At 41.6% G+C, this 24,187-nt stretch overlaps 1 protein-coding gene across 1 annotated transcript in view; it reads left to right on the forward strand.

Annotated features, from left to right (window-relative positions):
* LOC139452213 (metal transporter CNNM4-like) overlaps window positions 1-24,187 on the forward strand; it is an 83,598-nt gene that overhangs the window by 48,858 nt on the left and 10,553 nt on the right. Inside the window, exon 2 of the mRNA XM_071233602.1 lies at window positions 7,346-7,489. Within this exon, the coding sequence (XP_071089703.1) occupies window positions 7,346-7,489 (144 nt within the window). The remainder of the gene's footprint in view (window positions 1-7,345; window positions 7,490-24,187) is intronic.

Below are 24,187 nucleotides of genomic sequence, written 5' to 3' on the forward strand. Positions count from 1 at the left end.
CTCACCAAAATACCATTCTAATAAGAGCCCCCTATTTCTAATTTTCAGAGCGCCCTGGGCGCCTATTACGTCGAATACGGTATAACAAATTAAAATTTGGTCCCGTTAAAACCGTAGTTTACTGTACCTTGTAAGTTGTCGTCTCAAGGTCATGCTGTGCCAGGAACAATGATTGTCTGCATCATCGCAAGGAGGACAAGGATAAAACAAACTGCATCATTTCCTATTCTTCCCAGTGATGCGTTAACTACTTCTGTGAATATATCAGTCCACCCTCCTTCCATTGTCTCACTCACTCATAGTCATCCATCCACTCAACCGATTTTCTGTCTTTTCATCTGTTCTTCCACCTTCAGGGCAGGTGGGGTAGCCTAGTTTTGTAAAGCGTTAGCTTGTCACACGGAAAACTCGGGTTCGATTCCCCACAGGGGTACTATGTGTAAAGCCTTTTTGTGGTGTCCCTGCAATGATTTTGCTGGAATTTTGCTCAGCTATTCCTCCGTCCATCCAACCACCCACCTATCCAACCACCCACCTATCCAACCACTCAGCTATTCCTCCGTCCATCCAAACACCCACCCATCCAACCACTCAGCTATTCCTTCGTCCATCCAAACACCCATCCATCCAAACACCCACCCATCCAACCACCCACTCATCCAACCACTCAGCTATTCCTCCGTCCATCCAAACACCCACCTATCCAACCACCCACCTATCCAACCACTCAGCTATTCCTCCGTCCATCCAACCACCTACCCATCCAACCACCCACCCATCCAACCACACAGCTATTCCTCCGTCCATCCAAACACCCACCCATCCAACAGCTCAGCTATTCTTGCACCCATCCAACCACCCACCCACCATTCCAACCACCCACCCATCCAACCACTCACCCATTCTTGCACCCACCCATCCAACCACTCACCTATTCTTGGATCCATCCAATCACCCACCCATTCTTGCACCCACCCATTCTTACACCCACCCATCAAACCACTCACCTATTCCTTCACCCATCCACCCACCCTGCCACCCATCCAACCACCCACCCATTCTTGCACCCACCCATCCAACCACTCACCTATTCTTCCACCCATTCAACCACCCATCCATTCTTGCACCCACCTATCCAACCACTCACCTATTCTTCCACCCATCCAACCACTCAGCTATTCCTCAATCCATCCAACCACCCACCCATCCAACCACCCATCCAACCACTCAGCTATTCCTCAACCCATCTAACCACTCTCCTTTTCCTCCACCCATCCTACCTATTCTTCCACCCAGCCATATCTATAAATCAATCATTTCAACCACTCAACCATGTATCCATCCTAATCTATATAATATCCAGCTGTTCATCCATTTACCTATCAACCATCATAGTTGGTGATTATTTTGTGTTGATAGACTCCGTTCTATCAAGGAGGGGGATATGGACATAAGGATATTGTCATCACAGGTTGTATTGCTGTGAGTGTGCTATGTTTCCGAAAGGTCGTTCTGTTTCGTTCCTGTGTGTGAAAACAGTTTGCGCACACTGCTTTACTTCGCGGATACATATCTAAAAGCATGCATGTTCGCCACGTGTCGACCACAATGTGTCGTTTGGCTTTAGAGTTAGGATAGGCAACATCGTTGGACACACTGGTCATTTAGTAATCGTGATCATAATAGAAATTTGGGAATTCAGAAACTTTGTAAATGTTAACTGGAGTACAATAGTAATTGTTGCTTGTATTTGTTGCTTGAAACTAAAATACAACTATCGTAAATGAATAAGTGTTCTGTGCCTGCCTATTGCACTTGTACTATTTCTGCGGACCATGTACGTTTCCATCATTCATAAAACTCTGAATTAGCAAATACACTGATCCAGTATCCACCCACATAGCTGTCCAGATGTTCACTCTGTGCATTAAATAAGTCCAACTTCCGAGACTGCTAAAAAGATAAAGGAAAAAGTCGAAAAGCATGAAAAGTGTTTGAATTAAAACCGGAAGAAACGGAAAACAGAGTGTAAATGAAATGCATTTGAATCTAAAGATACCTTTTTCTACAGCCCTGCCTTGATAAATAAACTGTCCTGTTAAAACATATTGATTTTGGTTCTACTGGAAGTGATTTGGTTCTACTGGAAGTGATCCATTCTATCAGAGAACAGCCTCTTCCGAGTTAATTTTACGTTTAGTCTTTCAGAGGCCATAAAGAATTAAGTTTAGGATTACAAGGCTTTTGTGCCTTGCGAATATGTTCTCAGTCAGCTCTGATAGGCCCAGGCCAATGATCAGGTCGGTATAAGGTGTTATCACACATCAGTGCAACATGTCTGGTATACATTGCCTCCAACAGAACAAATCAATACCGGATTTAACATTTTACAAAAATTGTATATTTATTTGGTAAGAAAAAAATAAAAATCTGAAAGTCAATATGATTTTGAATTTATTGGGAAATAAGTACATATGTTTGAAATCATATCGGTTATTACTGCATCATTTTGCAAAATTCTTAAACCGCTGGATCCACGTCGCCAGACTATGGGCATCTATGTCACTTTTTAGAGATAGCTGTGGACTGGGCAAACAGCCAAGAACATTGTAGTTTGTGATGTGTCTTGTGAAGGAAACACTGTCCAGGAATCGGTGAACCAGGCTATCATTCATCGTATATACCACTTAGGCTGTTACTGTCATTATCGCTTCAAGTATATCAGTTAAAAAAAAAGTTATAAAAGGGGCATATGAGTTTTGTTAATAATTCACTGTATTATCGCTAAATAAGATGAATATGCTGTCTGTGAGTGTAAGTTTCTTTTAATGGTGGTGAATATTTATGTCAGGGAGGCATCCATCATGCCACATGTCTGGGAGGGAACTATTGTGCAACTGGAAGTGGGTGTATGATAATGGGGAATACTTCCCAGATCAATACAAGTTTTACTGCCCATATTTTTTATGTGGTTAGCATCCAGGTTTTATTATTTTCGAATGAGATACTGAATGTCAATCTTTACCTGACGACGCATAATATACAGGGAAACGGCCACCCCAGCACAGCATTAGAAATTGGTCACTAGTTCTATCAGCACCAAACTGACCAATAGGTAAGGTATCCTAAGGACTAATAGAAATTTGCCCTTTTTAAGTTTTTTTTCTATATGTTGTCATTATGAGGACTAGTGGACTAAAACTGTTACTAACGCGGCAGCATCCTCTCGTCTTTGACTGACCTGATTCTGTGGGTGTCAGCAGCCTACCCATGATTCCCTGTAACATTCATAAAAATGCGGAATCACTTGGACCCTGTTCCGTGCGGCGAGTGTTAGCCTACGTTAAAGTATGTGAGAGTCAGCATAAAGATTTCTTTGGATTTGGATTATGTATTTGGACATGTATCATTGTTCTATAAATGAAAGCGACAAAGCCCTTTCCATATTCAGAAGAAGTCTCTGCTCAAAGCAGTCTATTGTATGATTCCAACCTTATCATGAAAATGTGTGAATCACTTTCAAATAGTGATAACACCAGGTGTTCGCGAAAAGGTGAGCGTATCCTGCCCCATGGGGGGCACAAATCACAAACACATGCAAAGGCAATTCAATTGTTCTGAAAAAGCACGAGAACGTGGTACAAGTCAAAGTAGGGAACTGTTTGAAACATCAAATGATGTATAAGCACAATGTATGGATGAAAGGAAACTGATAGTATTGAGTACTAATGACTTGTTCTCTTCTGAACAACACATTAAACACTATCAACTTGATCGGTAATATATTGCTGTCACATCTCTCAGCCTCTCTCTGTTCAGATAATAGAAAGTATCGAAATAGGTGTTGCAGAATGATCAATGAAAACTCAGTGTGTCATTTCCTAGGGTGGGTTGGTATTTTTATAAGACAAATTAGCTGGTTCAGCACATCCTCTCCATGCAAGTTATTTGTCACTGAATAAAGCTGGGCTTCTGTCCCCTTGGATCTCTGGTTCATTCTGATTTGATGTGAATTTTTTTGGTGGGTCAGTGCAAGTGTGGAACTGAGCAAAAAGTGTCTTCATCAGCCTTTGAGATTCATGCTAGTGTAGCCTAATAAGGATATTAAAATCCCAATAATGTTAGTTCTTATTGACTAGTAGCATTTGAGGGCTATAATTCTGAGTTTTCAGGACTTCAATTTTGCTTCAATTTGGAACTAAAAATGACGAGGAGGAAATGTCAACATAGCAAACATTTTTGTTGTGTTCAAACAGAACAATTTGCTTGAAAACGGTGTGTGTATCTACACCGAAACGTTGCATTCATTGTAATAATGAAGTTGTATCTCCATAGAACTATCTCCCTTGTTCAGCATGCCAACTTATACAGGCCACTTAGAGAAGCAGTGAAACAGGGTTTACACTAAGTGCTCTGGACTATTCTTTAAAAAATTCTCATTTCTGAAGTGGGGGGCATGGGTGGCCCAGTCGTCTAAGGCGCCGGGATTCGCTATGCAGAGTTGCGTCCCCTGGACAGGCCAGAAACCTATGATTGTGGGTTTGAATCCTGGTTCGCCCCGATTATGTTTCTAAGTTTGTCAGCACCATACCCATGCTCGTGGGTTTCACCGAAGTGGTAAACGTCTGAAACCTGCATCACTTCGGGCCTTCTTCCGACCTCAAGCTGACACGCCGTGATATAACTTGAATATTGTTAAAAGCGGCGTTAAACCCAAGTCACTCACTCACTCACTCACTTACTCATTTCTGAAGCTGTTCAAGGTTATCGGCTGTTTTGTCCACACTCCAGCATAATGCAGCAGCATCCCTTCATTAGTTTGGAATGGTATGTGATAATGTGCATGTACATTGGTGAAAAAAACACGGACAGATTTGCCTCATCCAGTATCTTTATGTTTTATTTTGATGAACACCCTCGAAATACATCTAGCATTTACTTGCCATGATAAATAAATAATCTCTCATCAAATAAGGCGTCATTATGTATGAGTCAGGAGTCTACATTATTTAGTAGGAAGCTTTCACCTAATTGCCCGTCTTTCGAAGGTCTGAGTGGTGCTGTACCAGGACTGCATCTGGAAGTGTTGCAATATAGGATGGAGGCCTGCCTGTATGTAGGACATTTATGCAGACAGTCCGCTATTACCTTAACAGGTCACAGACCAGATACATGGCTATGTTCTACTGCAGACAGTCCGCTATTATCTTAACAGGTCCCAGATCAGATACATGGCTATGTTCTACTGCAGACAGTCCGCTATTATCTTAACAGGTCACAGATCAGATAAATGACTATGTTCTACTGCAGACAGTCCGCTATTATCTCAACAGGCAACAGATCGGATACATGGCTATGTTCTACTGCAGACAGTCCGCTATTATCTTAACAGGTCACAGATAAGATACATGGCTATGTTCTGCTGCAGACAGTCCGCTATTATCTCAACAGGCAACAGACCAGATACATGGCTATGTTCTACTGCAGACAGTCCGCTATTACCTCAACAGGCCACAGACCAGATACATGGCTATGCTCAACTTCAGATAGTCCATATTAGCTTAACTGGTTCAAGACCAGAATTTTGGCTGTGCTTTAGTGCAGACAGGTTGGTATTAGCTCAACTGGTTCAAGGCCAGGTGTATGGCTATTCCCTTCTGCAGACAGTCTGGTCTTAAGGAAGAGCATTTATGGATGTCAACTTCTTTGTTATGAGGTACTGGCCTAGGCTGAACCACCCCCTCTTATGTTCAGTATATCTGAAATCCAGAGTGGGCTCAACTGCTCACAACCAGATATTATAAGTTGCATCAGTTTCACTTGGGGTACATGTGGTTTTAAACATCCTGTGTTAGGTCTTATACCACAAGCCAGAGGATAACAAATTCAAAATTGATAGAAAACAGCAGTTCCATTGAGCTCAGGTTAGCGTGTGCTATCCCACAGATGACATCCTTACCTTGTCAGAGTAGCAGGGTGTGGAGTCCTCCCACAGATGACATCCTTACCTTGTCAGTATAGCAGGGTGTAGAGTCATCCCACAAATGACATCCTTACCTTGTCAGTGTAGCAGGGTGTGGAGTCATCCCACAGATGACATCCTTACCTTGTCAGTGTAGCAGGGTGTGGAGTCCTCCCACAGATGACATCCTTACTTTGTCAGTGTAACAGGGTGTAGAGTCATCCCACAGATGACATCCTTACCTTGTCAGTGTAGCAGGGTGTGGAGTCCTCCCACAGATGACATCCTTACCTTGTCAGTATAGCAGGGTGTGGAGTCCTCCCACAGATGACATCCTTACCTTGTCAGTATAGCAGGGCATGGAGTCATCCCACAGATGACATCCTTACCTTGCCAGTGTAAGAGGGTGTGGAGTCCTCCCACAGATGACATCCTTACCTTGTCAGTGTCGCAGGGCATGGAGTCATCCCACAGATGACATCCTTACCTTGTCAGTATAGCAGGGTGTAGAGTCATCCCACAGATGACATCCTTACCTTGTCAGTGTAGCAGGGCGTAGAGTCATCCCACAGATGACATCCTTACCTTGTCAGTGTAGCAGGGTGTAGAGTCATCCCACAGATGACATCCTTACCTTGCCAGTGTAACAGGGTGTGGTGTCATCCCACAGATGACATCCTTACCTTGTCAGTGTAGCAGGGCGTAGAGTCATCCCACAGATGACATCCTTACTTTGTCAGTGTAACAGGGTGTAGAGTCATCCCACAGATGACATCCTTACCTTGTCAGTGTAGCAGGGTGTGGAGTCCTCCCACAGATGACATCCTTACCTTGTCAGTATAGCAGGGTGTGGAGTCATCCCACAGATGACATCCTTACTTTGTCAGTGTAACAGGGTGTGGTGTCATCCCACAGATGACATCCTTACCTTGTCAGTATAGCAGGGTGTAGAGTCATCCCACAGATGATATCCTTACCTTGCCAGTGTAACAGGGTGTGGTGTCATCCCACAGATGACATCCTTACTTTGTCAGTGTAACAGGGTGTAGCTTGCTGGCAGGGTTAATGTCTTTGGTCATGCAGACAAAGTGTTTGACACATCAGAAGGTCTGTGGTTTGAATCCCATCATGCAACTAAGATATGTTTTGGCTGCTACAATTAGCTATAAAATTAGCTATATTGTTGGAGTGAAAAATATTTTTTCTTGTGTTTTGGACTAGCGTCTAAATTGTGAAAGGCTACATGTACGTATATGGCAACTTTATTATCGTGACAGGTGACAAACAAGGGTATGATTTAGTGTGTGGTGTTGGGAAAAATATAAATGTTCTACTTTCAATATCTCTGTCTGTACAACTCTAACATGTGTTTATGTCTTGCAGGAAACTCCCATATGGCCATAGTACAGTACCTACGCAACGAGGGAGATGTCGACCCTTGGTATCAGATTCTTGGGGTCGTGACCTTGGAGGACGTCATCGAGGAAATCATCCAATCAGAGATCATAGATGAGACTGATATTCTCAGTAAGTTGTAGTGTTTAATTGCTGTTGTGGTAGCCCCTTCTGTCAGCTAGTTGGTCTGGAGACATCACAGACCACACTGGCGCTGATTCCTAATAACAGACATATCAACCATAACTATTGTGGAGGCGTCATTACGACATTTCAAACCAAATTCTGTCAATACAATGAAGAAAACTATATTACTTTTTTCTTTCAAAGGAACATTGGCAATAATATAGATAAGTATTGATCTTGCTACAGGCATCGTCACATATGCAATCAATTATTAATCATGTAATAATTACCTTTTTTACAAATTTGATTTTGAGAAGTGTGGGTGATAATTATGATAATTGGTTTTTATCACGGCCATACATTCTGTCAAGCTTACAATGAAAAGTGTAATTTGTTTAAAGCACTTTTTTTTTACCCAAATTGCGTCAGTTTGGGGTTGTCATCTTTGTATATAGTAGTCCATAAATACAAGACACTTTTTATGGATAGTAACTTCTTTATTCTTTGTTACGACATTTCAGGGCTACTTCAGAGTTCTTCCAACTTCAAATGCTTATTAAGGTGTTGTTGTCCATAAGTCCACTCCATCTGCACTGCTTAATGGAAACTGAGAGATCGATTGAGTTGAATTTTCATTGTTTTTTGCAATTTTAAAATAACCATATGGTAGAAACTCTTATGTTTAGGGTTTGGATCCCATGTAATCAGTTATTGCCAGATTTAGATTGATTATTGACCTGGGTTAGAAATTGTCATGGAGCAGTATTACATGGCTTGGGAAGTTTACAAAGGCCTTGTGGAATTGAGAATGCCAATAAACCTGCTGCATGGCTGTTCAATCTCACAGAAAAATATATTTTACCCTGTTAGTGAGCAGATGCTTTTAGTTATTCCATGAAGTTGCAACATCATGCTTTGTGTTTATCAAGAAACTCATTTGATACCAACTTTGAAGGTTTGAGTAAGACCAGGTTCATCAGGGCTGGGGAGTATTCCACATGTCACTGGTCAAGTTAGTGTGCACACTTCAAGCCTGCAGGAACAGTGTTGTATTCATGATGGATACAAACTGGGATACCCCAGCTGTTTCCATGGCAACACAACTGCAGTTCAACCAGCTTGACTCTTGGTTCATTGCATGTCATCATACCCTGATGGCATGGGACATTGCTCATGATATCAATCACTGGTTTGATACAAACTCTATTGTATAAAGGCTGGCATATTGCTGACGTCAGTTCTAAGCAATACTTACTGAACTGCTGATTATAACATCAAACCTTACACTGAACTGCTTGTAATAACACCAGAACATAACACTGAACTACTTGTAATAACACCAGAACATAACACTGATCTACTTGTAATAACATCAAACCTTGCACTGAACTGAAATGTCAGAAACTTACACTGAAGAACCTTACACTGAACTACTTGTAATAACACCAGAACATAACACTGAACTACTAATAACATCAAACCTTACACTAAACTACTTGTAATAACACCAGAACATAACACTGAACTACTTGTAATAATATCAAACTTTGCACTGAACTGAAACGTCAGAAACTTACACTGAAGAACCTTACACTGAACTGCTTGTAATAACATCAAACCTTACACTGAACTGCTTGTAATAACATCAAACCTTACACTGAACTGCTTCTAATAACATCAAACCTTGCACTGAACTGCTTGTAATAACATCAAACCTTACACTGAACTGCTTGTAATAACATCAAACCTTACACTGAACTGCTTGTAATAACGCCAGAACATAACACTGAACTACTTGTAATAACATCAAACCTTGCACTGAACTGAAACGTCAGAAACTTACACTGAAGAACCTTACACTGAACTGCTTGTAATAACATCAAACCTTACACTGAACTGCTTGTAATAACGCCAGAACATAACACTGAACTACTTGTAATAACATCAGACCTTGCACTGAACTGAAACGTCAGAAACTTACACTGAAGAACCTTACACTGAACTGCTTGTAATAACATCAAACCTTACACTGAACTGTTTGTAACAACATCAAACCTTGCACTGAACTGCTTGTAATAACATCAAACCTTGCACTGAACTGCTTGTAACAACATCAAACCTTACACTGAACTGCTTGTAATAACATCAAACCTTACATTGATCTGTTGTAATAACATCAAACCTTGCACTGAACTGCTTGTAATAACATCAAACCTTGCACTGAACTGCTTGTAATAACATCAAACCTTGCACTGAACTGCTTGTTATAACATCAAACCTTGCACTGAACTGCTTCTAATAACATCAAACCTTGCACTGAACTGCTTGTAATAACATCAAACCTTGCACTGAACTGCTTGTAATAACATCAAACCTTGCACTGAGGTAATGTAACAACGTCAGAAACTTACACTGAAGAACCTTACACTAAACTACTTCTAATAACACCAGAACATTATACTGAGCTACTTGTAATAACACCAGAACATTATACTGAGCTACTTGTAATAACATCAGATTCAGTGACACAAAAAGACAAAAAACTTGCCCTTAAAGCACACATTACTTGGGAGACGTGGTGTGGAAAATGCTTTTCCTAATAAAACATTATCCAGAAGCAGTGGTCTGGAAAACACTTTCATCATGGCTGCCTATGATGGGCACCTCGTGGGAGTATTTGTGCTGTAACTTCATCCGCTGTATTTGATTGAAACTTCTTGGTCCATTTGGTGGTCATGTTCACAGCTCTACATCAGCAATCTGATACAGGTAGACTGGCTTGTTGTCAACTCTTCACTCTGATACAGGTAGACTGGCTTGTTGTCAACTCTTCACTCTGATACAGGTAGACTGGCTTGTTGTCAACTCTTCACTCTGATACAGGTAGACTGGCTTGTTGTCAACTCTATGTCGACTCTGTGATACTGGTAGACTGGCTTGTTGTCAACTCAACTCTCTGATACTGGTAGACTGGCTTGTTGTCAACTCTTCACTCTAAAACAGGTAGACTGGCTTGTTGTCAACTCTTCACTCTGATACAGGTAGACTGGCTTGTTGTCAGCTCAACTCTCTGATACTGGTAGACTGGCTTGTCAACTCAACTCTCTGATACTGGTAGACTGGCTTGTTGTCAACTCTATGTTGACTCTGTGATACTGGTAGACTGGCTTGTTGTCAACTCTACACTCTGATACTGGGAGACTGGCTTGTCAACTCTGTGATACTGGTAGACTGGCTTGTTGTCAACTCTATGTCAACTCTGTGATACTGGTAGACTGGCTTGTTGTCAACTCTTCACTCTGATACTGGTAGACTGGCTTGTTGTCAACTCTGTGTCGACGCTGTAATACTGGTAGAATGGCTTCTTGCCAACTCTACACTCTGATACTGGTAGACTGGCTTGTCAACTCTACACTCTGATACTGGTAGACTGGCATGTTGTCAACTCTATGTCGACGCTGTGATACTGGTAGACTGGCTTGTTGTCAACTCTTCACTCTGATACTGGTAGACTGGCTTGTTGTCAACTCTTCACTCTGATACAGGTAGACTGGCTTGTTGTCAACTCTATGTCAACTCTGTGATACTGGTAGACTGGCTTGTTGTCAACTCAACTCTCTGATACTGGTAGACTGGCTTGTTGTCAACTCTATGTCAACTCTGTGATACTGGTAGACTGGCTTGTTGTCAACTCAACTCTCTGATACTGGTAGACTGGCTTGTTGTCAACTCTATGTCGACGCTGTAATACTGGTAGACTGGCTTGTTGTCAACTCTATGTCGAAGCTGATATACTGGTAGACTGGCTTCTTGTCAACTCTACACTCTGATACTGGTAGACTGGCTTGTCAACTCTACACCCTGATACAGGTAGACTGGCTTGTTGTCAAATCTATGTCGACGCTGTAATACTGGTAGACTGGCTTGTTGTCAACTCTACACTCTGATACTGGTAGACTGGCTTGTTGTCAACTCTATGTCGACTCTGTGACACTGGTAGACTGGCTTGTTGTCAACTCAACTCTCTGATACTGGTAGACTGGCTTGTTGTCAACTCTATGTCGACTCTGTGATACTGGTAGACTGGCTTGTTGTCAACTCTATGTCGACGCTGTAATACTGGTAGACTGGCTTGTTGTCAACTCTACACTCTGATACTGGTAGACTGGCTTGTTGTCAACTCTATGTCAACTCTCTGATACTGGTAGACTGGCTTGTTGTCAACTCTATGTCGACTATGTGATACTGGTAGACTGGCTTGTTGTCAACTCTTCACTCTGATACTGGTAGACTGGCTTGTTGACAACTCTATGTCAACTCTGTGATACTGGTAGACTGGCTTGTTGTCAACTCTATGTCAACTCTGTGACACTGGTAGACTGGCTTGTTGTCAACTCAACTCTCTGATACTGGTAGACTGGCTTGTTGTCAACTCTATGTCGACGCTGTGATACTGGTAGACTGGCTTGTTGTCAACTCTTCACTCTGATACTGGTAGACTGGCTTTTCAACTCTATGTCGACTCTGTGATACTGGTAGACTGGCTTGTTGTCAACTCTTCACTCTGATACTGGTAGACTGGCTTGCATGATGAGCTTCCAGTATGTGCAGGCGTTGCCCTCCAACAAGTCTGGAGCTGGCCCTATGATGGTAACACAGAGGCTGACCTCATAGAATCAAGTCAGACACGGGCACAATTGTTTGTAGACCTTGGTATATGCAAGTAGGGATATTTTCAGCACCAGTGGTATTGTCAGCAATGTGACAAACACTCAGTTCTCCTTCATTACTTCTCAGAATGTCTTCATTGTGTGTGGCCTGGGATCTATCTTACACTGAATAGGAATTATCTTTAAGTGGCATTTTGGAAAACTGTGGTATCAATGAGATCTCCATCTTCATTGAATGTGAATTGTTGATCTTTGATTTTGATGAACTCATCATTTCAGTATTTTTATGTAGTGAAAGACTGAGTCTGAAAATTCTCCCACTGGATGATTGATGCTCAGAACATCTGTATGCAGGGATTTTCCTTGGCCTAGCCTAGTGTGGCTACATTCAACTCCAGATGACTTTCAGAAATACTTCTTGGTGCCCAAGGCTTGAATAGCAGGGTCCTAGGCTGGTGGCAAGTGGGATGCTTCGCTTGATTTCCCCGAGTTTTCTTGATGACATATCATTGCACATGCTCACAAGCCTTCAAGCTATATGGTGAAGGGATTCTAATGTTCGGTGGAAGGAAATCAACCACTGACACTCTGATCTTTGAATATTTATCTTGCCAGAATAGAAATAGAGTTATTTGCACCATGCCAACTCTAAATTTGATTAGATCCAATAATTGTGACCGCCACACTTCAGGATTAATGGTGTAGATTATAAGTTTCCAGTCTCAGTTTGTATGCATGTAGGATGCAATAGTGTGTGTTTGTGTATCATTGTTGAAAGGACCTTCCTACCAACCAGTTATTTGTTTCTTCCGAACTTTGTTAATTGGAACAGTTTTAATGGAAGGGTGCTGTAACAGGGTTACACTGTAATTGTCCTATGATAAGGTGATATTGTGATAGGTCAGCATCTCTGACGTGGATGGTTTCATGCATAGTTAACATCTTTTTTATGCCTTTTGTTGATGTTAGTTTTCTAATTCTTTGTATCCCCCACCACAATGAAATTGGTGGGGGATATTGAAACAGGCTTCGTCACGTTTCCTTTCTGGAGCAGAACTTGTAAACCTCAGAGATAACTTAACAAAACTTGGTACACACATTCATCATATATGGTGTAGATGTGCCTTTTGCTATTTAGGTTTCCCCTGCATTTTAGTATATTTTATGTAATTTTTTAAAATTTGGACTTAGTCTATGAACTGAATGGAAGCAGTGGGTTTCCTTTGTTAACCTTTGTTAACCTTTGTTTATCATTACATTCTTATGCAAACAGTTATTTTATGGAGATGTTATACAGCAGCTCTTGTATTCAACCTCTTCCACAAGCAGGTGGACAAAGTGATAATTTATGTCACATTTGATTGCACATTTCATTGTCTTTTGAGGGGCGGTTGGGTAGCCTAGTGGTTAAAGCGTTCTCTCGTCACGCTGAAGACCTGGGTTCGATTTCCAACATGGGTACAATGTGTGAAGCCCATTTCTGGTGTCCCCCACCGTGATATTGCTGGAATATTGCTAAAAGCGTCGTAAAACCATACTCACTCACTCACTCATTGTCAATGGGCAGGGGAGAAGGAGACACCATGTGAGAAGTTTTTTTATAATGATGGTTTTGAACAGACCTTCATTTCTGTACTTTCTACAGTCTACTTTCTGTTTAACTACCACTTCTAAGCCAATGAGAAACAACTCTAGATTTCTTGTATCAGATAGAGGAGAAGTGGTCTGTTTGATGAAGCATATTTGAAAGGTTCAGTTGAACTCTATCCCACAACACTTCCCAGGCGACCTACGAGATCGGGTGGTCCGGCTCACTGACTTGGATGATGCATGTTATCGTATCCCAATTGCGTGGATCGATGCTCATGACATCAATCATTGGAATGTCTGGTCTCGATTATTTGCATACTTCTGTCATATAGCTGGAATATTGCTGAGTGCGGCATTAATCAACAATCAACAACAACATCAACTTCCCAGGTTCCTTGTCATGCTTGTCATAGGAGGCGACTCAGTGGATCAGGGGGTCAGGCTCGCTGGCTCCATCATTGCATGTCATCGTGCACAGAAGGCATGGATCGTTGCTCATCGTATCAATCACTGGATTGGCTTGTCCATACTCAATTATGTACTTGCCTCGTTCATATATCTGGAATTTGAGTACAAACAAATTGTACCAGGTTCCCTAGCTGTCAGTTTGAATCCTTGATGTCCCCTAAAGGCTTGTTCCTTGTTCTATTATTGCCGTACCATTGCTTGAGGGTTTAGCAATAGTAGTAAATGTCTTTTGGGTCTTATCTCTCACATTAAGCTGATGTGGGGTGATATATAGGGAACTCACCTTAGTGTCTTTTGATATCAAATACACAAGTTGATAAAAGTGGAAAAACTCTGAGGCTTGATATCAGAAGACACCAGGGTGAGATTTTATATATCATCCAACATCATTCTTCCAACTTTTTCAGTTTGTAGACTGTAATACAAGCTTCAGTAGGAGAGCCATTAGTGATGTCATTTGATTGTGACGTCATGGTAACGTGATGCAATTTCATTGCAGCGATATCTACAATGTAGATATCATTTGATCTCACCCAAGCAATATCTCCTTTGGGAGCCAGTTTGGGATGATGAATACTTGTTAGCTACTGTTCAAAGCAGTTTTGTATGTTTAAACCTCGACTCACTCACTCATTGTATTCTCCAACTCATCGTTTAACAATCAGTTATCTTGCAGAAGCTCTCATGGACCCTCCTGCACGGGAATACCAAAATTCAACATGGAAAAAGTAATTCAATTCATGAATGTTAAGCTAAATTAAGTTACCATGAAAAGCTTTGATTCAGAGTTCAAATCTGAGATTACAATTTGATGAAGTATGAAACTAATGGCTGTCACAGATCAGTGTGAATTTGGAAGTGTGGAACTGTGGTGATCTCCTTTCATTGAATCAGTGAGGTGCTTGGGATGATTAAACTCACTGAAACCATTGTTTTTACCAGAAATTGATTGAGCACTTGGCAAATGCTGGCTCTAAATTGTATTGAACCTAAAAACACTGGCAACCATCGGAGTGTTCCAAAAGTGTTCAATATTTTAATCAGCGTGGGAATACTAATCCTTTTGCCATTAGGATCAACATACTGGTTTAATTTCTTTGAAATTGAAATATTCCATAATTCATGGCTGTGGAAGTAAAGGAAGTTTGCCTCAGTGTGTACATGGTAATGAGATGTGGCAGTGTTGCTGAGCCAGGAGCTGCTTCAGTCTCGGTATTATGATCTGATGGAGGTCTGATTACCAGTGATCCTTTCCATCAAACACCATCACATTTCTCATTCGAGGATCTTGCTTGTTACAGGTTTGGCAGATCTGGGTGAATATTTAGACTGCTTAGACAAGCATAAGGTTGTTGTGCAGAGTGCAGAGAGTGTGCAGAGTGCGTAGAGCGTGATGTGATGCATTCCAATCAGACAGTGCTTTAAGAGAATGCCATTTGCGAGTTTGATAAGTGTTGTATAATGTCCTCACTGTAAGACCCCCACCCACGCAGTCTTGTCTCCCACATCCATGAAGCTGGCTGTTTGAAGCCACCACACAACTGGTCTGCACTGGTGGAGGTCTCTAATACTGACCAGGCCAATCTATATCTGGAGGGGTCTCCAATACTGACCAGGCAGGTCTATAACTGGAGGGGTCTCCAATACTGACCAGGCAGATCTATATCTGGAGGGGTCTCCAATACTGACCAGACAGGTCTATAACTGGAGGGGTCTCCAATACTGACCAGGCAGGTTTATAACTGGAGGTGTCTCCAATACTGACCAGGCAGATCTATATCTGGAGGGGTCTCCAATACTGACCAGGCAGGTCTATAACTGGAGGGGTCTCCAATACTGACCAGGCAGGTCTATAACTGGAGAGGTCTTCAATACTGACCAGGCAGGTCTATAACTGGAGGGGTCTCCAATACTGACCAGGCAGATCTATATCTGGAGGGGTCTTCAATACTGACCAGGCAGATCTATATCTGGAGGGTTCTTCAATACTGACCAGGCAGGTCTATATCTGGAGGGGTCTCCAATGCTGACCAGGCAGGTCTATAACTGGAGGGGTCTCCAATGCTGACCAGGCAGGTTTATAACTGGAGGTGTCTCCAATACTGACCAGGCAGGTCTATATCTGGAGGGGTCTCCAATGCTGACCAGGCAGGTCTAAAACTGGAGGGGTCTCCAATACTGACCAGGCAGGTCTATATCTGGAGGGGTCTCCAATGCTGACCAGGCAGGTCTATAACTGGAGGGGTCTCCAATACTGACCAGGCAGGTGATGTGTGGAGAAGTGGGTGTGATGTGTGGAGAAGTGGGTGTGATGTGTGGAGAAGGGGGTGTGATGTGTGAAGAATGGGGTGTGATGTGTGGAGAATTGGTTGTGATGTGTGGAGAAGGGGGTGTGATGTGTGGAGAAGGGAGTGTGGTGTGTGGAGAAGGGGGTGTGATGTGTGAAGAATGGGGTGTGATGTGTGGAGAAGGGAGTGTGATGTGTGGAGAAGGGGGTGTGATGTGTGGAGAAGTGGGTGTGGTGTGTGGAAAAGTGGGTGGGATGTGTGGAGAAGGGGGTGTGATGTGTGGAGAAGGGGGTGTGATGTGTGAAGAATGGGGTGTGATGTGTGGAGAAGGGAGTGTGATGTGTGGAGAAGGGGGTGTGATGTGTGGAGAAGTGGGTGTGGTGTGTGGAAAAGTGGGTGGGATGTGTGGAGAAGGGGGTGTGATGTGTGGAGAAGTGGGTGTGATGCGTGGAGAAGGGGGTGTGATGTGTGGAGAAGTGTGTGTGATATGTGAAGAATGGGGTGTGGTGTGTGGAGAAGTGGGTGTGATGTGTGGAGAAGGGGGTGTGATATGTGAAGAATGGGGTGTGGTGTGTGGAGAAGTGGGTGTGATGTGTGGAGAAGGGGGTGTGGTGTGTGGAGAAGTGGGTGTGATGTGTGGAGAAGGGGGTGTGATGTGTGGAGAAGGGGGTGTGATGTGTGGAGAAGTGGGTGTGGTGTGTGGAAAAGTGGGTGGGATGTGTGGAGAAGGGGGTGTGATGTGTGGAGAAGTGGGTGTGATGCGTGGAGAAGGGGGTGTGATGTGTGGAGAAGTGTGTGTGATATGTGAAGAATGGGGTGTGGTGTGTGGAGAAGTGGGTGTGATGTGTGGAGAAGGGGGTGTGATATGTGAAGAATGGGGTGTGGTGTGTGGAGAAGTGGGTGTGATGTGTGGAGAAGGGGGTGTGATATGTGAAGAATGGGGTGTGGTGTGTGGAGAAGTGGGTGTGATGTGTGGAGAAGGGGGTGTGATATGTGAAGAATGGGGTGTGATGTATGGAGAAGTGTGTGTGATGTGTGGAGAAGGGGGTGTGATATGTGAAGAATGGGGTGTGGTGTGTGGAGAAGGGGGTGTGATGTGTGGAGAAGGGGGTGTGATGTGTGGAGAAGGGGGTGTGATATGTTGAGAAAGGGGTGTGGTGTGTGGAAAAGGGGGTGTGGCGTAGGGAATATTGGGTATTGGGGTAAGGGAAAAGGATGTGGTGTTGGTTATGAGTTACATGTGCTAATACAAGAGCTATATGACTTTATCAATAGAATAGTGTTGAACAGAAATCTTAAGTTAATAAAACCCTGTACATTCCGCCTTTGACATCTGCATGAAATATATGATTATCGTTCTGAAGGTTGGCACTGTGTGATCTGCCAGTAGCTCAGGCCGCACATGTTATATTTTCCTGTTTCCTGGACCCACCGCCCCTATTGAAAAGCAGCTAGTAAAGAAAAAAACCATTAATTTTTATTGTTTCTCTGCTTGTAATATAGACCCGCTTATACAATGTAAAATGTTATGTATAAATTCTATGTCTACATCACTATCAGTGATTCAAGAGGCCAGCTGCAGTTTTAACTCCATGGTCAGAATGACTTTCATGTAAATAAATAAGTGATTGACATCACTGTTTTAAAATTTTTTATTTAGACGACCTTGTGTGGAAAAGTAGAATAAATCTGTGAAACATAAAATGAAATAAGTGTGGCCTCAGTATTCCAAGTGTGAGTTGTTATGTGGAGTCACATGACAACAGGCATTGCAACATCATTATTGCAAGCTGTTAATGTGGACATAGTAACTGGCCACTCAGATTGCAGGACTTTATTACGAGTAATGATTAATAACTTTATATTAATATGAGGAAAAAAGGTTGAGGGGCTGTATGGTTGAAGGAGGTCTTGTAGCTTATGGAGAACAGCTGAGTTAAGATACACAGTTTTGAAAATTGAAGGATGTTGGTTTTTGTTGAATTAAACTTGTCTGAAGATGAGGTTACATGGAAGAGCCCCACTTGTAGGAGTTGCGAGTGCCATCACTGAACGCACCTTGGAAGCCATAAAACACAACGATCAATTCTTTCTCTGTGCAGCCAGGCAATTGGAAGGCATCACTGATTGTTTTCTCACCAGAGACAAACAAAAGAATGATTTCAAAGGAAAATGAAATTCAGAAATGTATTAAAGATGTTTTAACATTTTTCTACTTGTTGATGAAGATGCTCAACAAGTTTTTCTTCACATTTGCCACTTTCCTTTGGTTCAATTTAGTTGGAAATTGCTGACTGCAATGTAAAATAATGTGCACTCGACATTTGTGGATGTTTTCACCTTTTCATTGTTTGATTCCCATGCCTGCATGGCGAACTGGTCTAAGACTATGTATTTTGGTGTAAAACTATTCACTTTGCTTTGCAGAGTTGTTTCCCTTAGTCTTATCAGGATCTGCCGATCCATGTTAAAATGGCAGATTTACCACAGTTATTATTTGCAGTTTGTTCTAGCCCAATGCAAACCCATGTTTGTGAGTTTCGTCGAAGTAATCGACATCAACACTTGGGTCTTTTCTCCTTCAACGAACTGAAGCATTGTGATGCACTGAAATACTGATCAAAGAAAAGTTAAACCAAACTCAATCATTTTGGTAATTGTCCAGTATCAATGCCATGGCAGAGGAATGACTATTTCTGCAACTTCCATCTTAACAGAGCAGATTGTGTACTCTGATACAGTGGAATGGCCGAGTTGGAGCAGATTGTGTATTCTGCTACAGTGGAATGGCCAAGTTAGAGCAGATGGTGTACTCTGCTACAGTGGAATGGCCAAGTTAGAGCAGATGGTGTATTCTGCTACAGTGGAATGACCCAGTTAGAGCAGATTGTGTACTCTGCTACAGTGGAATGACCGAGTTGGAGCAGATTGTGTACTCTGCTACAGTGGAATGGCCGAGTTGGAGCAGATTGTGTATTCTGCTTCAGTGGAATGGCCAAATTAGGGCAGTTTTGTGCTCTTCTACTTGAGGTAAGGGCAAGAACTGAGCTGTGTGTCTCCCAAGCACAGTCTAGCCATTGAGTTGAGAGAGCAAATTAGATAATCCATACTTTGCCCATTTTCAAACCTATGGGGGTCTAAACTTATCACTTCCCATCAATCTACTGCCTGGTATAGTGGGGACTGAAACAATCTAATTTTCTGGTGTCTCAATTTCATCTATTAAGGAGAAGCTACTTGTGTCCTTGGATTGAAACAATCAGGTACAGCTTGGAGGAAGTGTGGCTCTGTCACAGAGGACCTCAGAACAACGTTGGATTTATGAAATGGAGGACTTTAGAATAGCTTGAAATTTATGTAACAGGGGATGTCAGAACAACCTTGGATTTATGAAATGGAGGACTTTAGAATAGCTTCAAATTTATGTAACAGGGGATGTCAGAACAACCTTGGATTTATGTAATGGAGGACTTTAGAATAGCTTCAAATTTATGTAGCGGAGGATGTCAGAACAACTTTGGATTTATGTAATGGAGGACTTCAGAATAGCTTCAAATTTATGTAACGGAGGATGTCAGAACAACCTTGGATTTATGTAATGGAGGACTTTAGAATAGCTTGAAATTTATGTAACGGAGGATGTCAGAACAACTTTGGATTTATGTAATGGAGGACTTTAGAATAGCTTGAAATTTATGTAACGGAGGATGTCAGAACAACCTTGGATTTATGTAATGGAGGACTTTAGAATAGCTTGAAATTTATGTAGCGGAGGATGTCAGAACAACTTTGGATTTATGTAATGGAGGACTTCAGAATAGCTTCAAATTTATGTAACGGAGGATGTCAGAACAACCTTGGATTTATGTAATGGAGGACTTTAGAATAGCTTGAAATTTATGTAACGGAGGATGTCAGAACAACTTTGGATTTATGTAATGGAGGACTTTAGAATAGCTTTAAATTTATGTAACAGAGGATGTCAGAACAACTTTGGATTTATGTAATGGAGGACTTTAGAATAGCTTGAAATTTATGTAGCGGACGATGTCAGAACAACTTTGGATTTATGTAATGGAGGACTTTAGAATAGGTTAAAATTTATGTAACGAAGGATGTCAGAACAACTTTGGATTTATGTAATGGAGGACTTTAGAATAGCTTAAAATTTATGTCATGGAGGATGTCAGAACAACGTATTATTTATATAACGGAGGACCTTAGACTAACTTGAAATTTATGTAATGGAAAACCACGGAACAACTTTGAAGACCTCAGAACAATTTGAAATTTGATGGTCATGTTCATGCAAAGACACACATTACTTGTAGCTTATCAGTGGCTGGTAGCCTAATGGTTCACACATTCGCTTGTTAGTCAGGAGGCTTGGGTTCTATTCCCGTTATAAGTACAATGTGTCAAGCCTATTTCTGGTGTTCCACATTGGGATATTTCTGGAATATTAAACTGTCCTCACCCACATACAGGTAGGGCACAGGTGACCAGTCGTTTAAGGCACTGCGATTATGTTTCTAGGTTTGTCAGCACCATATCCGTACTTGTGGGTTTCACCAAAGTTGTAAACGTCTGACACCTGCATCACTTCCAGCTTTCCTCCCACATTAAGCTGTCAAGCCGTATTATAATAACTGGAATACTGTTTGAAGTCGTGTTAAACCTCACACGCTCGCTCGCTCACTCACTCACTCACTCAAATACAGAGACTTATGACAATCAGAGTGAGTGAGTATGGTTTTAAACTGCTGATTAGCAATATTCCAGCAATATCACGGCGGGGGACACCAGAAATGGCTACCAAATATGTAGAACTTTGTAGAAAGAAATGGGGAAAAAAACATATAATTATGATACCTTTCATATTTGTATTCCAAATCAAGTATGTTGGTGTTTGAAATACTGTATTCGACGTAATAAGCGCCCAGGGCGCTCTCAAAATCAGAAATAGGGGGCTCTTATTAGAATGTTATTTTGGTGGAAAAAACAGAGTTGAAAGATAAATTTCGTGGTTTATGCTGACAGCCTGAAATGTTTATGTATGACATATATTTTTCTAGAATCTAATTGCCCATAATTAAGGGTGTATACAACACACGGTTGTGTATTATACACGAATAAATAAGCCTTGTGTACATTGATCAATCGGAAAGGGTGCTAACTGGGATTGTTTAATGATCTACCATTCTAATCATCGGAACACAATTCTGTGGACCTGTGGTGCTAGTTGTTAGCACACACTGCTGCCCAACTACCTATTGAGCCCGAGGGTGGTGATACGGTGTATATTCACCACGCGGGATCAACATTCTGTGTCCACTAGCATCAGACTCCGATCCATCGACACTCCTGTCTGTATCCAGTGACAAAGGGATTCATTTACCTTTTGCTATCATCTTGGAGGTGTTATGAAGTTGAGGCTTGAGTTTATTTCAATATTGCCTTTAAAGCTGCTTCGTGACCTTGTCTAGGGCATGCTGACATACTGTGTTGGTGGGATAAGAGTATTGATTATGCAATGAAGTTGATTTTTTTCATGGTAATTGAATTACAGTGTGTAACTGAGTGGAAAGCTATTGATAGAAGGGAGGTAACTCATGTATGTAGTGCATAAAGTGTACCCACTTTGCAGGAAAATTCTTCGGGGATCGTTGTGCGTGGGTGGATAGATCTGTAGCCATTTGTTCAGCTTGACATTCAAGTTTGTTTTTCCTTTTTCGGTTGTTTGAATTACATTAAGGAAATATTCAAATGTTCCAAATTTAGATAATGTCTTTAATATTGGGCAATACTGTGAATGCTGCTTTACTTTGCAAATGAATGTTTCGTATGACAATATTCTAGCCATTGGGCCACAGACCCCTAAAAAACAAAATGACATTCCTCTGAACAATGTGGTCCCCTGGCACTACAGTATCAAATCTATCTGAATACAACGTTTATCAACAAACACACAAGCAAATACAATGAATTCATCATACAATTTTTTTTAATTCATCCCATCTTTGAATTTTATTGCAGTTTAATTGGCTTCCTGTTTCACTGGCTTCCTCATCATGTGTTCCCTTTCAATCATGTTGCTATAAGATTATCCTTCTCTTGTTATCACTTTACCTTATCATATTCATGTTAAACTGCGGCATGATATCTCTGTGAGCTAGCACTATTAATCGGCATCAGTCCGGACTAGTACAAGCAGCCACACACACACGTGCATGCACTTCGCTATATAAGTGCAATAATCTTGGCTGGATAAACCAAATTTCACCACACCTCACCTATCATACTCACATACTCTCACACTCACATACTCTCATACTCTCACACTCACATACTCTCATACTCACATACTCTCAGACTCACATACTCTCATAATCACATACTCTCATACTCTCACACTCTCACACTCACATACTCTCACACTCACATACTCTCACACTCACATACTCTCAGATTCACATACTCTCATACTCTCATAATCACATACTCACATACTCTCACACTCTCACACTCACATACTCTCACACTCACATACTCTCACACTCACATACTCTCATACTCACATACTCTCACACTCACATACTCTCACACTCACATACTCTCATACTCACATACTCTCACACTCACATACTCTCACACTCACATACTCTCAGATTCACATACTCTCATACTCTCATAATCACATACTCTCATACTCTCACACTCTCACACTCACATACTCTCACACTCACATACTCTCATACTCACATACTCTCACACTCACATACTCTCACACTCACATACTCTCAGATTCACATACTCTCATACTCTCATAATCACATACTCTCATACTCTCACACTCTCACACTCACATACTCTCACACTCACATACTCTCATACTCACATACTCTCATACTCACATACTCTCACACTCACATACTCTCATACTCACATACTCTCACACTCACATACTCTCACACTCACATACTCTCATACTCACATACTCTCACACTCACATACTCTCACACTCACATACTCTCATACTCACATACTCTCACACTCACATACTCTCACACTCACATACTCTCACACTCACATACTCTCATACTCACATACTCTCACACTCACATACTCTCACACTCACATACTCTCAGATTCACATACTCTCATACTCTCATAATCACATACTCTCATACTCTCACACTCTCACACTCACATACTCTCACACTCACATACTCTCACACTCACATACTCTCATACTCACATACTCTCACACTCACATACTCACATACTCACATACTCACCTACTCTTATACTCACATACTCTCACACTCACATACTCACTCTCATACTCACACACTTACATACTCACACACTTACATACTCACACACTTACATACTCACATACTTACATACTCACATACTCACATACTCACATACTCACACACTTACATACTCACACACTTACATACTCACATACTTACATACTCACATACTCACATACTCACACACTTACATACTCACACACTTACATACTCACACACTCACATACTCACACACTTACATACTCACATACTCACATACTTACATACTCACACACTCTCATACTCACACACTTACATACTCACACACTTACATACTCACACACTTACATACTCACATACTTACATACTCACATACTCACATACTCACAC

This window comes from Haliotis cracherodii, unplaced genomic scaffold (assembly GCF_022045235.1).
Source record: "Haliotis cracherodii isolate W230 unplaced genomic scaffold, xgHalCrac1.p SCAF_9, whole genome shotgun sequence".
Lineage (NCBI taxonomy): Eukaryota > Metazoa > Mollusca > Gastropoda > Lepetellida > Haliotidae > Haliotis > Haliotis cracherodii.